Raw genomic sequence first — 16,020 nt, 5'->3', positions numbered from 1 at the left:
AAAAAAACAAAAACAACCACCATCTCTAGGCATTGCCAAATGTCCTGGAGCAAGTGGGGGAGGGGTGGACAAAACCTCCCTTGAATGAGAGCCACCAGTCAAGAATCTACTACACAATACCTACTCAGACAATTTTAGCAGCCACCATTTATTGAGCATTTACAAGTAGTATCTCCAACCTCCATGCTCATATTACTAGGAAGGCTTTTAAAGTATAATTTAAAGTTGAAGAAACTGAGTCTCAGGCAGTTAAAAGTAACTTGCCCCAAATTGAACAGCTGGTAGATCTGAGCTTCTGACTGAGGTTGGTCTAACTAGTTCCAAAGCTCATATAGTTTCTGCTGCACCACTCCCTCTCTCTAGACAATTAAGAATGCTTTTTTCTTTCAATCAGGGAAATTCTTCTCAAGTCAACTCAAGTCCGAAAGTATTTATTGAAAAGCCATGAGAAGCTGCAAGAGAAATCTAAGCTGTCGCTCCTCTCAAGGAGGTTTCAATATCAATGTCATGGGGAAGGTCAGTATCTTACACAACACTGTTAGTTACAGAGTAACATGAGGCAGTCTGAGTTTGGGCCAAAATGAACATTTCTAGAGGTAGATTTTTGTGAACTGAACGCCTTTTGTGTACGTCTGCTTCACGTGTCCTTTCACTGTTAATCCTGATAATAAAAAAAAGAGGAAGGAGGAAGGAAGCCTTGAAATTCATGGCATCGACCAGCCGCACATCCTAACAAATATTAATTATCTTGCCTTGGGTTGGGCTGTGGGTTGCTTCCAGCCAAGCACTCAGCTATCTTCTTTCTGGCTCTCTGCATGAACTCCACGTTCCCCCTTTCCCTTCGTATGGCGGTGTACTCGTAAGCCTTGAGTTTGCTGTAGTAATCGGAGAATTTGTTGTAGAGGATGGAAATGGGCATCCCGTTGAGGATGATTCCGAAAGCAATGCAGAGGAAGGCAAAGAGCCGGCCCAGGTGAGTCTCTGGGTACATGTCTCCATAGCCCACAGTGGAGATGCTCACCTGTGAGGGAAGGAAAGTAGAATGGAATTGTCAGCATCGAGAGCGAGGAGAAGAAAGGGAGAGAACCAGGCAGGGAGAGGTGTCTTCCATCCTGATGAAGGTGCACGTGGTTGTATAACAGCTCCTCATGGAGTCAGCTTTAGGAGGTGCTGGAAAGGTGGCCTGCAAGACCTGGGGCATGGAGAGAACGTAAGCTTCGGAGCTGAAAGGCTTGGGTTTAAACCCTATCACTTATCAATTTTCTTACTTACAATACAGGGGAGTTATATCTACTTTAAAGGATTGTTGTGAAGGGCACAGAAGAATAATGTGTGTGAAGTTCCTGGTGTAGAATAGGCTCAATACAGGTAGGTCTTTGCCTCCCTTCAGCTGGGGCCAAATTTAGGACAGAGTCCCTGGATTTGCCTACATGATACACGTACGGGAAAGAGCTTGGGCTTAGAACCAGTCAGACCTGGTTCAAGTCCTGACTCTGACCCTTCCCAGCTGAGTGACCTTGGGCAAAACATTCAGAGTCTCTAAGCCTTGGTTCCTGCATCTAAAACGGGGGGATAATAACTAACTCTCAGGATTCTTGTGAAGACTAAATAAGAAAATGATTATAAAGCACTTCACACACACTTTGTCAGGCACGCAAAAAGCATTAAGCAACCTCCTCTGTGCTCCTTCTCTCATCCTTAAAATAGAGACAGTTGTAATAGTTCTCAGAGTTGCTAGGCAGTTCAAATGAGATATTTTATATGAAGGTGCTTTAATTGCAAATGTCCGGAGAAACACACTCATTATTTTGCGATGGGACTTTTGTAAGATGTCACCGACCAAAAATATGTTCACCCTGCATGAAAGTCTTCCCATCACACTTGTCACACTGCTTTAAATTCCACTAATTAGAGATTTATTTAGGTTAACAAGCTTCCGTTTTAAAATGCAGATACCCACATGGGACTAGTTATCAGTCGATGTAGCCGGAGAAAACCCAGAAAAATCTCTCGGGGCCGGTGTTTTGTTTTGTTTTGTTTTTGCGGTACACGGGCCTCTCATTGCTGTGGCCTCTCCCGTTGCGGAGCACAGGCTCTGGACGCGCAGGCTCAGCGGCCATGGCTCACGGGCCCAGCCGCTCCGCGGCATGTGGGATCTTCCCGGACCGGGGCACGAACCTGTATCCTCTGCATCGGCAGGCGGACTCTCAACCACTGCGCCACCAGGGAAGCCCTCGGGGCCTGTTTTTCATGCCTCATGTCCTAAGACTCCCTTTGCTCCCCGGACTTGGCAAAATTACTAGACGCCTTTTAGGCAGGGCTGTTGATTACGGTTGAAAAAATTGTGCATTGCACAACTCCAGGGGGCAGCATTGGCTTCATCGATTTGTGTCGTCGCACAGTCTTCCAGCATATGCTTTTATAAAATGTACAGTCACCCTGTTGATCTGTACAGAGACAGCCTTTAACTTAGAAATGCAGACATTTTTGTTTCGATGATGTAAGGATTAATTTGAACTTAGAGTAAGTATGATTGATTAGTTAGAATGAAATGGAGAAGTGGGCCAGCTGGGCAAATCTGGTGGAGCTAATAAGAACCAGAGCTCCATCTAGCCCTTAAAAAGGGGAAGGTCGCAACTCCTCTTGGGGTGGGTGGCACACTACCTCTCGCTACTCCGTCTCTGGGGAGAGAACTGCTGAGGGCTGGGCTGCCCTTCTCACAGTGGAAAAACACAAGGCAGCATCTAACAGAGGCAGGAGGGTGTCAACTAGGTTAAGGAAGCAGGTGTGGCACTAGGCCACATGGGTCTGAATCCACTTCCCAGCTGTGGGATTTGGGCAAGTCGCCTAAATTCTCTCTGCCTCAGTTTCTACTTCTGAAACGTGGAGGGAATAATAGTGCGCATCTCATAGGACTGTTACAGGAATTGAAGGAGCCGCACAGGGTGTGTGAGGGATAATGTTAGTTCTTGTGCTTGTTAGACCAGCGGGCTGTGGAAAGAAGCTCTTCCCTGGCTCCTGCAAATGCTGTGTGAGGGAGATTGGTGGGGGACACTCTTTCTCCAGTAGAGAATCTGGTTTTCCCACCTTCTCGACCAAAGGGCCATGAGAGGCAGTGATAAAATAAGATTGCTGGATCGTACTGTAGCTCTATTTTTAAGTTTCTGAGGAATCCCTACACTTGTTTGGAAAATTTAAAAAAAAAAAAAAAAAAAAAGCTTGCTGTGTGTGTGTGTGTGTGTGTGTGTGCGTGCGTGCATGCGTGCGCATTTCTTGTCACTGGCCACGCTGAAAGTAAAAGAACCCGAGTCAGATCTCTGTCCAGGTGTGCGAATAGCTTTCATTTGTCGCTAACCCTGTCACTTGCACCTCTGTGTGAATGTTTAGTCAGTTGACTTTCCCTGGAGGAGGCCTAAAGGGAGTCTGTATATAAGAGCGAGTGACAGGAAGGGGTAGTTTCAGAACAGGAAGCATCCATGCAGGGCCGAAGCAGAGGCTTTGGTGTAAACCAGCCCCTCAAGGGTCCAGGATTGGGGGAGGGTTGGAGATAGGAGGATGCAGAGGAAGGAAAGTAATTGAGACAAAGTACCTAATTTAAACCTCTGCTCAGTCCCCACACTGGCTTTGCTTCCCTCCCAACCCCAATTGCATTTTTTGGCTGAACTTTGAGCAAAAGGTCAAAAGCAAAGAGAATTGGCTGAAGGAAGATTAAATATTTGATGTGCATAATATGGTCTAAATATTTTTGTACGTCTTGGATCTCTATTTTTAGAGAAAAGATCTCTTCTGCTACGAGACTCTGTATGACTGATTCTGAAGAATTTGTTCAAAATGCGTAGCTAATTTATGCACTGTCTGTTTGACTCAACCGTTGATCTGCTTCTTGCTTCTTGGCTCCAGAGGAACTCTGGATTCTTTGGCTTTGGGAAACTTTTCCTCCATGTTCCACAGGCCAAACCATTTCTCCCTGAATAAGCATGAAAGATGGAAGCTCCCAGAAGGACCAAAGTGACCTCCCAGAGTGAGTTCTCACATTAGCAGGAGTGGGGTTTGGAAATGTGACTGAAATTTCTGCAATCCGTCTTAATATCCTGAAAAAACTGACTGGCCCAGCCACTCTGGAAACTTACCATTCCGTTGAAAATTTACCTATTTTCCCTAGCCATTGGACCCCCCAAAGCCAGAATGTAACCTTTCCCTAGGAGCTCACCCACTAATCAGCAAATCCTGACCCGCTAAACCTTACAAGGAGAACAAGTAACCAGTTTTTCTCTGAAACTTTAGAATAACTGTACTTGAATTTCTCCTTCAGCGAGGAATGTTTGTTTCCTTCATAATGACCTACGCACGGATTACATTTTAGCACCCAGTAATCCCTGCATCTAGGAATTATGATCTCAGGGAATAAAACTGATTTTTCAAAAGGATTAACACCTCTTCTTAATTTTCCCAAAGAATTCGAGGTGGTAAAGACTAACATTTTCTGGTTAAAATTATTACATACTTCAATGCGTATTGTCCTTTAAAGGATTTAGCGTCAAAGGCTCTACTTAGCTTACGCATGCTGCTGTTGCTACAGATATTTTAGGAATTCCTCTCTGGGATTATAATCTGCACAGAGGATTCAGTGGCATGACCTTGAAACAAGTGTCCTTATCCCCCTTGAGGGTTAACTCTAGGTGCCGGTCTTCAACTCAAGGGTCTTGACTATTTAAAAATACTGAATCCACCTTCAAAAAAGTAAAGATTTAGCCCCACTACAAAGAAGTATTAATAAATGGACATGTCACAGGCGCTGAAGATAATTCCCCAGTGGAATTCAGAAAATGTTTTGATCAGTGGAAACACTGTTAGAATGAGGTCATGGGTAATCACCTTGAAAAGAACAACCAGCCTCATCCGTATATGAAAGTTCTGACATGTACATAAATTGTACAATAAGGGGGAGGTGTGCAGAAGCTAAGGCAAGTTCGGGATCTATTCCTAGAAATAGTGACAATGCCTTCCACACCCTCAGCTTACTTGCTACTTCTCCCTGCCCTCTACACTTCTATCATGTCCCGCTCAAGTTACATTGGCCAACAGGAGTTTAGAGAGACAAAAGGGGACCACCGCAAAATCAGGAGTCGGCCAGGTCAAAAGTCATAAAAGTGCCTAAGAGCCTTTGCCCCCCTTTATGGCTCCTGTGCTTTTTCTGAAGAAGCTAGGAGAACTTTAATGCCTTCTGTGCCGGACATTTACTCATTATCTCTCAGCCCTAAGCCCGATACCCTTCTGTGCTCTTTTTTGTAATTCAGCGGCTGGGGGGATGCAAACTACATTTCTCAGATTTCCTCGCCTGCTGTCTTCTGCTTAGGTTCTGCCAATGAGAGACACGGTTGGGAGACTAGAAGATGGAATGAGGGAGTAAGAGTCTCTCTTCCTGCTTCTGGTTTCTGTCATCATCCTTCAACAACAGCAGATAGCTATGGCTCAGGCATCTTTCAGCACACCCAGCACCAGCCTTGTGATGTCATCTTAGGGGTCCAGCAACAGCTACACAGTGGTTCCTTCTCTGTACTCCTAGGTTCCAGGAACTCTACCTTCTCCCATTTGTCTCCCCAGTTCTGGGGCCAACACTCTTTCCTACAGTTACCAATCTTCGGGTTATCTCACTTTCTCCTTTTTGCTCTTCCGGCCTATGTATCTATCTCCCTGTATAAAATTCCTTCTGTTTAAAATATCCCACGTTTTGTTTTCTGTTATCCTAATTCACCTTCCAAAGGGGTCTTCTCAAAGCAAGCAAGCCATCAATAAAAATAAAACAAGATAAAATTAATCTCAGTGATCTTCTAAGTGCCACCTATTTGCAAGGAAATGATAGCATGCTTGAGGAGAACAAAGATAGAAACAAGGCCTCTGGGCTACAACTATCTGATGCTTCACCTAGAGACAGTTTTCATTAATTTTGGAAGGAATGAGTTCATGACATAGTTTCCTATTTAGTTTCTACAGCTGTAACTTGCTCTGGAAAGCTCAGAAGGAAATGGTCTGTTGAACAGTCCAACTGTCCTTTTCTCCTTAAAAACATAGCCACAACACAGGCCAAAGCTTACGGCTTCATCGTAGAGCTAATTGTTCTTGTTGAGCTATGCGGAGCATTTCCCACACCCAGGCAACCCGGAGAGTCCCAACACGGCTGGAGCTGCTCCAGGCATGGGCCTGTTTATTTGGACACTCGGAAACTCTCCCAAGATGGAACGGCTGACCCTTTTGTGCATCTTACAGCCTCTCTCTTTTCCCCAGGAGAGAAGGAATCACTTCTGTTTTCTTTTCCCAAAAATGAATCTGGAAGCAAAGGTTATTGCTTCCATGTGATAAAGGCTATCAACTAGTCAGATATGGTAGCTTCTATTTATTGAGGATAGAGTACAGGCTAGTGTTTTTACATATGTTTCCTATTACATTAGTGCTGACAAATAACCTCCATTTGACAGACGAGTAGGATGGGTCTATCTTATATCCTAATGCATGAGCATTTGCAGACATGAGTGTCCATGAGGGATTTGTTCTGCAGCTGTAGGAGAATTCACAATAATGAAAATTACTGTGTTTCTCTTAAAACCCCGAGTTGAATTACAGAGGAAGGTTGCAGGATCCTTGGCATAGATAGAGGGGAGATTATTAAAAACAAGTCAGATTTTGGGGTTGTCTGAGAGTACTAAAAACACATGGAGGGAAGGATTAGAGAACCTGTCCCTAATGCGGGTGAATATACCACAAGGGCTACAGCACTGGAGTGGGGCAAGAAAATATTGATCCTGCTTCTCTTTACCTCTTTACATTTTCAACGTGTGAGTGTATGTTTTCTGATACACATAATATATTTGAGCAGTAATATCTTAATGCGGTAGAATGATGGTATTACTGGACCCAATTCTTTGTATCTTCCTGTATCCAAGCTCTTTGCCATAAAACTTTGCGTTGCTTTCCTACAGTGAGTGGGCTAACCTGCTTTGCCCTTTGACTCTGAGTTTGGCCTTGTGACTCACTCTGGCCAATGAGTTGAGCAAGTGTCATGAACAGAAGCTTATCAGTGCTTGCATGATTGGGCTTGCACTCTCTCTCTCTTGCCCTTTGCCACGGCCATGGATACATGCCTGCTGGATGATGAAAGACCTAGTCTCCTTCTTCATCCAGCTGTCAGCCAGCTGACCATCAGACTGTGACGTGAGCAGCTGACACCAGTCCAAGGTTCTTCTAACCCTGTACTTGAAACCATTCTGAGTTACTGACTTGCAAACTCACAAGGCAAATAGATGCTTGACATTTCGAGCCACTGAATTTTGGGGTGGTTTGTGATGCATTGTTATTATAGCAATAAATAGCTTCTAACTTATGATGAACTAAACACATATTTATCATGGGTGTGTGCTCAGAATTTTTTAAATTATGAGATGTACGATAAATAAAATGCTTGGAGACTATTGGATCAGAGTTACTTTTAGGATTCTACTTCTCAGATTCTCATGTCTGCTTGGTCACATCTATTTAGATGACTTCCTTCTCAGCATTCAAGATTTAGTTCAATGTCATCTTCTCCAAGAAGGCTTCTCTGACTATTCCACTAGTCCATCAAAGGTAGATTCTGCCACCCAGATCACTCTCTATCCTATTATCCTATATAAGACACACTCATATCTTAAATGATTTATTATCTTTCTCCATTAGGATGTAAACTCCATGGGGGAAAAATTTTTCACCTTTTTTTTTTTTTGTTTTTCCCTTATTACTCGGTATCCCTAGTATTTAGAATACTCCTCGGCACACTAAGTGCTCAAAAATAATCTTGCTCACCTCCAGCGCTGGACACCCCATGCCAAACAACTAGCAAGACAGGAACACAACCCCACCCATTAGCAGACAGGCTGCCTAAAATCATACTAAGTTCACAGACACCCCAAAACACACCACTGGACATGGCCCTGCCCACCAGAAAGACAAGACCCAGCCTCATCCACCAGAACACAGGCACTACTCCCCTCCACCAGGAAACCTACACAACCTACTAAACCAACCTTAGCCACTGGGGACAGACACCAAAAACAATGGGAACTACGAACCTGCAGCTTGTGAGAAGGAGACTCCAAACACAGTAAGATAAGCAAAATGAGAAGACAGAGAAATACACAGCAGATGAAGGAGCTAGGAAGAAATAGAAAATATAAACAGACCAATCACAAGCACTGAAATTGAAACTGTGATTAGAAATCTTCCAACAAACAAAAGCCCAGGATCAGATGGCTTCACAGGTGAATTCTGTCAAACATTTAGAGAAGAGCTAACACCTATCCTTCTCAGACTCTTCCAAAATATAGCAGAGGGAGGAACACTCCCAAACTCATTCTATGAGGCCACCATCACCCTGATACCAAAAGCAGATAAAGATGTCACAAAGAAAGAAAACTACTGGTTAATATCACTGATGAACATAGATGCAAAAATCCTCAACAAAATACCAGCAAACAGAATCCAACAGCACATTAAAAGGATCATACAGCATGATCAAGTGAGGTTTATCCCAGGAATGCAAAGGTTCTTCAATATATGCAGATCAATCAATGTGATACCCCATATTAACAAACTGAAGAATAAAAATCATATGATCATCTCAATAGATGCAGAAAAAGGTTTTGACAAAATTGAACACCCATTTATGATAAAACTTCTCCAGAAAGTAGGCATAGAGGGAAACTACCTCAACATAATAAAGGCCATATATGACAAACCCACAGTCAACATTGTTCTCAATGGTGAAAACTGAAACCATTTCCTCTAAGATCAGGAACAAGACAAGGTTGCCCACTGTCACCCACTGTTATTCAACATAGTTTGGGAACTTTTAGCCACAGCCATCAGAGACAAGAAAGAAATAAAAGGAATCCAAATCAGAAAAGAAGTAAAACTGTCACTGTTTGCAGATGACATGATACTATACATAGAGAATCCTAAAAATGCTACCAAAAATCTACTAGAGCTAATCAATGAATTTGGTAAAGTAGCAGGATACAAAATGAATGCACAGAAATCTCTTGCATTCCTATATGCTGAAGATGAAAAATCTGAAAGAGAAATTAAGGAAACACTCCCATTTACCATTGCAACAAAAAGAATAAAATATCTAGGAATATACCTACCTAAGAAGACAAAAGACCTGTAGGCAGAAAACTGTAAGAAACTGATGAAAGAAATTAAAGATGATACAAACAGGTGGAGAGATATACCATGTTCTTGAATTGGAAGAATCAACATTGTGAAAATGACTATACTACCCGAAGCAATCTTCAGATTCAATGCAATCCCTATCAAACTGCCAAAGGCATTTTTCACAGAACTAGAACAAAACATTTTGCAATTTGTATTGGAACACAAAAGACCCCGAATAGCTGAAGTAATCTTGAGAAAGAAAAACGGAGCTGGAGGCATCAGGCTCCCTGACTTCAGACTATACTATAAAGCTACAGTAATCAAGACAGTATGGTACTGGCACAAAAAAAGAAATATAGATCAATGGAACAGGATAGAAAGCCCAGAGATAAACCCATGCACATGTGGTCACCTTATCCTTGATAAAGGAGGCAAGAGTGTACAATGGAGAAAAGACAGCCTTTTCAGTAAGTGGTGCTGGGAAAACTGGACAGCTACAAGTAAAAGAATGAAATTAGAACACTCCCTAACACCATACACAAAAGTAAACTCAAAATGGATTAAAGACCTAAATGTAAGGCCAGACAGTATAAAACTCTTAGAGGAAAACATAGGCAGAACACTCTATGACATAAATCACAGCAAGATCCTTTTTGACCCACCTCCTAGAGAAATGGAGTAAAAACAAAAATAAACAAAGGAGAGCTAATGAAACTTAAAAGCTTTTGCACAGCAAAGGAAACTATAAAACAAACGAAAAGACAGCCCTCAGAATGGGAGAAAATATTTGCAAACGAAACAACTGATAAAGGATTAATCTCCAAAATATACAAGCAGCTCATGCAGCTCAATATCAAAAAAAACAATCTGATCCAAAAATGGGAAGAAGACCTAAACAGACCTTTCTCCAAAGAAGATATACAGATTGCCAACAAACACATGAAAGGATGCTCAACATCAGTAATCATTAGAGAAATGCAAATCAAAACTACAATGAGATATCATCTCACACCCGTCAGAATGACCATCATCAAAAAATCTACAAAGAGTAAATGATGGAGAGAAAGAGAAAAACAAATACCGTATGCTAACGCACATATATGGAGTCTTTAAAAAATGGTTCTGAAGAACCTAGGGGCAGGACAGGTATAAAGACGCAGACATAGAGAATGGACTTGAGGACACGGGGTGGGGGTGGAAGGGTAAGCTGGGAGGAAGCGCGAGAGTGGCATTGACACATACACACTACCAAATAGATAGCTAGTGGGAAGCAGCTGCATAGCACAGGGAGATCAGCTTGGTGCTTTGTGTCCACCTAGAGTGATGGGATATGGAGGGTGGGAGGGAGTCATAAGAGGGAAGGGATATGGGGATGTATGTATACCTATAGCTGATTCACTTTGTTATACAGCAGAAACTAACACACCATTGTAAAGCAATTATACTGCAATAAAGATGTTAAAAAAGTGTTGCTCAATGAATGAAGAAGATGGATTTTTGTGGAGAACTGGTCCTAATATTTTGCATCTTTTTACTTGGCATCTTTTCTCTTTGCTATATTGAAAATAAGGGCCCTTACTACACAATATGCAATGTCATAACAAGTGTAGAGAAGAATTGGGTTGATAGTATATTGGTCCTGGGGAATAGAGCAGTCCTCAAGTGTTCAAGGGGAGTTGCTCCTATTGTTTTCATAGGTTAGTCTAGAAACAAACACAAGCTATCAGTCTTTAATCCATAATGATTTTTAATAGTATGTATAATTCTCAGAGAATAAAATGATGAAGGTCATTGGTAAAGGTTAAGGTTGGTAAATGGTAGGTTGACATGTGTAAATTCTGGCCTGTGAAAATAGTGCCTGATAGAGCTAATAGCTACAAAAGAAAATTCACATTGGTAAAAGCAATAATTAGTAAAATTTGTTATAGATAGAAACTGAATGGTAATTCAAGTTTTATTGTAAAGTCTATAGAAAACAGTGACCTTGAGTAAGATAATTTTTGTTAATATTAAAAAGGGGATAATTTGAAAATTTAAATGTTATTAAACAATAAACACATCAAGAAATTAAAGGGGATCACTAGGCATTCACTTAAGGAATTTTTTTAAAAAGAAAAACCCATTATTAGGAATAGAATTCTTATCAAAAATTTTATACTAATATACAAAAGGTAAAAGACGTTTTGTGTATTCAGAATATAGTATCAAAGAGTTCACTAGGTGCAGCTTACGTACGCTAGCCTTCTAAGATATTTGGACGAATGGAAACTTGACTCTCTAAAACTTGGTATTATGTCATCAGCCTGTGGATTTTCTCTTTTCCCTCCTTGCTTTACTCACCCCCAAAGTAAATGTCATTTGCTGGGGACAAATCATCCTTCATCAACCCCGTCTGTACACATGATTTATCTACTATGGGGATGACCCTTTGTCATTTGGAATATGATCAGAGGAGCGGCATTTGGCCAGCTCGTTTGGAAGAGCCTAACATCATCCCATCACTGAAGAAAGCTCACACATCTTGTTGTATATAGGAGAGCTCTGCTTTCCGGAGAAGCAAGACTCACTGAATTGCAGAGCTCTACACCCTCCCCTTTTGAGATGAGGAAACTGAAGATAGGGAGTTAGGGAATGAGGTTTCACAGTTAATCATGGACGATCCCAGTTAATTATTAGCAGATCTGGGACAAGAATCGAAATCTAAGTCTTCCATTCCACTATACTACACTATTAGTAGGAGCCCTGGGTAGGTTCATATCAGAACTCCAGACTGTGGGTTCTAACGTATCCAATGTCAGTGTTGAAAATATCCACTTTCTAATATAGGAAAAACTGGTTATATTTGCTTAATGTCTTTAAAGGCATTACAAACCATCTATTTAAAGTAAATAAGGAAAGCATACACCCAGTTCTTTCCTATGCACGTACGTCCACGTGTTCATTGATCTTAGAAGACCCAATCGGCATTTCCAGCGATTCAGGGATTTTCCAAGGATTTAGTCTAGCATATCAGAAACACAGATATTTGAGTAAATGGCATAAACTATTATAAAAGGCAAACACCAAAGAAAATGACAAAAATAACTAATATACTAAGTGCAAATTAAGCAAGGCATGCAGAAATAATAAAGCTTGAAAGAGGCAGTGCTGGGCTGTGGAAAGGGCATGCATTTTGCAACTGGACAGGCCTGGGTTCCGGTCCTCACGTGACTACGTTTAGCTGCGTGTCTAAATTATTATTATAACTCAAATTATCTGCACCTCAATTCCTCTAGCTGTAAAATGGGGCAATAATGCCATGTCCTGAAAGAATTTTTGTGGCATTGGAGCAAGTTTCAGTGTTAGATGCTCAGATTTAGCTAGAACCAGTGGGATTTCAGTGAGGGTTGACGCTCTTCAGCCAAGTCTCATTTCCTCCCCTGCATACATGGACGGCTTCCTTCAAAATTTGCAGGAAAATTTTCCTCTTAAAAAATAGTGATCCTAACCACCTCACATGGTTGTGATGCTGAAATAAGATACGCTTTATAAATCACTTAGGACAACAGGTGTTCAATAAGGGACAAATAACAAGAATGACGATGATGAATCTTCCCACGAACGTGAACAATGATTATTCCTTAAAATTAGCCTCTCAGGGGTATTAAGACTAAATCTAGATTTGGAGATAACTAGGACCACACCAAATTTCTTGGACTATGTCTTTCTTACTGGACTATGTCTTTCCAACCCTTTAGCACCCACCCGTTTTTTTGCTGTTGTTTTGTTTTTTTGGTTTTTCTGTTTTGTTGTTTTTATCTTTTGTTTAAGCTGGGGACATCGAAGGAATGGAGAAAGCAATGGCCGTTAAAGAAGGCAGGGCAAAGATGAGGGAACAAAGCAAGGCAGGTGGCATGACCCAGGAAGGGGAGAAGCAGCGTCTGTCGGGCTGGGGAAGTGGGTGGGAAAGCCCACGGGCCGTGGTGCTCACCGCGGCCCACCACCAGGCGTGGGGGATGCTGGTGAAGTTGGTTCCACGCACGTCGTGCTCCACGGAGTAGACGGCCGCAGAGAAGGTGAAGATGCCCATGGTGATGAAGAGCAGCAGGCAGCCCACCTGCTGGTAGCACTGGCGCAGCGTGAAGCCGAAGGCGCGCAGGCCGGTGGAGTGGCGCGCCAGCTTGAGGATGCGGAAGATGCGCAGGAGGCGCATGACGCGCAGCACCTGACCCACCTGGCCCACGCGGCCCATGGTCTCGATGTCGTGCTCGTGCGGCGAGTCCTTGCTGCGCACCTGGTCCTCGCTCGTGAAGCACTCGAGCAGCAGCTGCAGGTAGAGTGGCAGGATGGCCACCAGGTCCACCAGGTTGAGGGCGCTCTGCGCGAAGCGCCGCAGGTCGGGCGTGGAGGCCAGGCGCAGCAGGAACTCGAACGTGAAGAAAGCCATGCATAGCATCTCCACGTGCTCCAGAAAGGGCCGCGGGTTGCCACCGCCCGCACCCTGCCCCGCCTGCTGCTGCATCTCCTCCACCGTGTTGAGCACCAGCGCCACGACGGAGATGAGCACGAAGAGGCTGGAGGCCACCCCGATGGCCTTGGCGGCCACCGACGAGAAGGGCTTCTCCATGAGGTTCCAGAGGCGGCGCCGCTGTGGCCCGTAGAAGCGCATGTCTCGGAAGAGCTCCTCGGCCTCCTCGGCCTGCGCCTGCGCGCGCAGCTCGCGTTGGATCTTGAGCTGCTCGCTCAGCTCGTCGCGCCTCTCCTCGAAGCAGATGAGGCAGCAGCGCGGCGCGTACTTGAGCCGCACGCCCCAGTAGCCCAGTTCCTCCAGGAAGCGGCGCGGGCACAGCTCGTCGCGCACCAGCAGCACGCCAGACGCGTAGAAGTTGTAGATGAGCTGGAAGACCTCCGGGTCGCGGTCGAAGAAGTATTCGTCCGTCTGCGCCTCATAATCGTCGCACAGGCCCAGCTGGCGGCTGCGGCTGGTGGAGGTGGCCAGGCGGCCCAGGCGCGTCTTGGGGTAGCTGGCCAGCTCGGCGTACTCCAGGTGGTAGCTCTGGCCTCCCACGTTCACGTTCAGAGTGGACGACACGACCGGAGCGTCGGTGCCGCCTTCGCCTTGGTCGGTGGTGGCCTCTCCTAGCTGCTGGTCCTCCTCTGCCGGGTCGTCCTTCCACTGCTGGTCCTCCTCGGTATCCTGGTCCTCCTCGGTATCCGTGTCCTCCTCGATGTAGTAGCTACAATAGCCCTGGGTCCACGGTGGGAAGCTGGCCTGGGAGCCCGGGAGGGCCCCCACGGAGCAGGTGCGCCTGCGTTGTTGGCTGCCCACTGCCTGGGATGCGTCTTCACTCTCCGTAGTGTGCCAGGACCTGTAGCCCCAAGACCGCCTCCTCTCATTCTGTTTCAGCATGGCTGGAGGAAGTGGACCCTTGCCTTTTCCCTCCTGGTTGTGGTAAGGTCTCCAGCCTGCTCACTGCCACTGGTAGATGGATCACGTGCTCTGCACAGTTGTAGAGAGACCGGCCCGGACCGGCAGACCTGGGGTCCACAGCATCGCCCTCAGAGCTGTCCCTCCTCAGGCCCTGGGCAGCCCAGCCCAGCCCAGCCTGCCGGGTCTGAACACCTAGGCAGACGGCTGTTGACTGCTCTAATCTTGCTGATAGGGAAGAAGCAAGTGTTAGGAGGGATTTAGAGCCTCTTAGTCAGTTTCCTCCCCCTCTCCCTCCACTCTGTGACCTAGGGGATGATTATGTGGTCTTAAATCTGTAGGTAATCAGAAGGTGGCAGAGATGATTGCTAATAAAAATGTCAGCCAACCCTGCCCTTAGGAAGTGCCCAGTGTCCCTGTGCTGAGATGAAATCAACTGAATTTGCTATAGAATGTAGATGCCTGTGTCTTGACACTTAACTGTTGAAGCGGCAGCCTCTGCCCTAGGTAAATCCGCCATGAACAGGGACAGAGGTAGCAACAGAATGCTTAAAGTGGACCTCCTGACCAGTCACTTTTCCTCTCAGCATTTATCTTCTGTTTCGATCATAGGAGACCTCAAATCATCTCCTTCCCATCCAGTCACATGATCACATTGTTTCCCCAAATGTATTCCCCTTAGCAGCACTGCTCTGGAGTCTAGTGTGATGTTTAAATCTATCTCAGCTTCTTTCTCTCTCTTTGTCTCCCTCTGTTTGTCTCTGTCTCTCTCTCCCTCCCTTCTCTTAAAGGATAAGGACACATTTCAAGGTGGAATCTCAGGATGGGTGGGTAGATGTTCTTGGGGTATCGCAGCCCTGCTCAGCTGCTGTATCTAGTGACCAGACTTCCTTCCAAGGAAAAAGTCTTCATCACTCTTCAAGACATCACTTTAAAAAAAGAAAGTCTCCTGCCACGTGTAAGGCACTGTGCTAGATGCTAGATGCTGGAGATGGAAACTTGATAGAGACATAGCTGTGGCCCTCAAGTTGCTCATGGTTTTGTAGGTGATATAAATATTTATATATGCAAGCGCAACAAAAAAAGTGAGTGAAAAATACAGAGGTAGCAGAGAAGAGGAAGGGATTTGTTTCAAGCAGGAATTTGTTACTGAATTCAATTTATTTTGAATAGCTAATGCACATTCACTACAAAATATTCAAAAGGTACAAAGATACCTTACGGTAGAAAATTTATTTCTCCCCCAGCTCGAATTTCTAGCTATCGAGTGTGCCTCTGAGGTTTTGGTTACCCTTCCAGAAATATTCTAAACATATATAAGCAAAAACCTGTCTCCATCTATCATCCAAGTAGCTCTTTATTACTAACACAAATTACAGTATGCTATTCACTTTGCTATTTTCCCATTAACCATGTATCTTAGAGGT

At 44.3% G+C, this 16,020-nt stretch overlaps 1 protein-coding gene across 1 annotated transcript; it reads right to left on the bottom strand.

Moving 5' to 3' along the window:
- Positions 1-739: 739 nt before the first annotated feature.
- Positions 740-14,575, bottom strand: KCNV2 (potassium voltage-gated channel modifier subfamily V member 2). Its single transcript, XM_024734201.1, has 2 exons — positions 13,157-14,575; positions 740-1,021 (listed from the first exon to the last, which is right to left on the bottom strand). The coding sequence occupies exons 1-2, from the start codon at positions 14,573-14,575 to the stop codon at positions 740-742; spliced, it is 1,701 nt and encodes a 566-aa protein (XP_024589969.1).
- Positions 14,576-16,020: the final 1,445 nt, after the last annotated feature.

Source organism: Neophocaena asiaeorientalis, unplaced genomic scaffold (assembly GCF_003031525.2).
Source record: "Neophocaena asiaeorientalis asiaeorientalis breed wild unplaced genomic scaffold, Neophocaena_asiaeorientalis_V1.1 scaffold256, whole genome shotgun sequence".
Lineage (NCBI taxonomy): Eukaryota > Metazoa > Chordata > Mammalia > Artiodactyla > Phocoenidae > Neophocaena > Neophocaena asiaeorientalis.
Note: the sequence above shows the minus strand (reverse complement) of the source record. Positions and strands in the feature narration are given on the sequence as shown.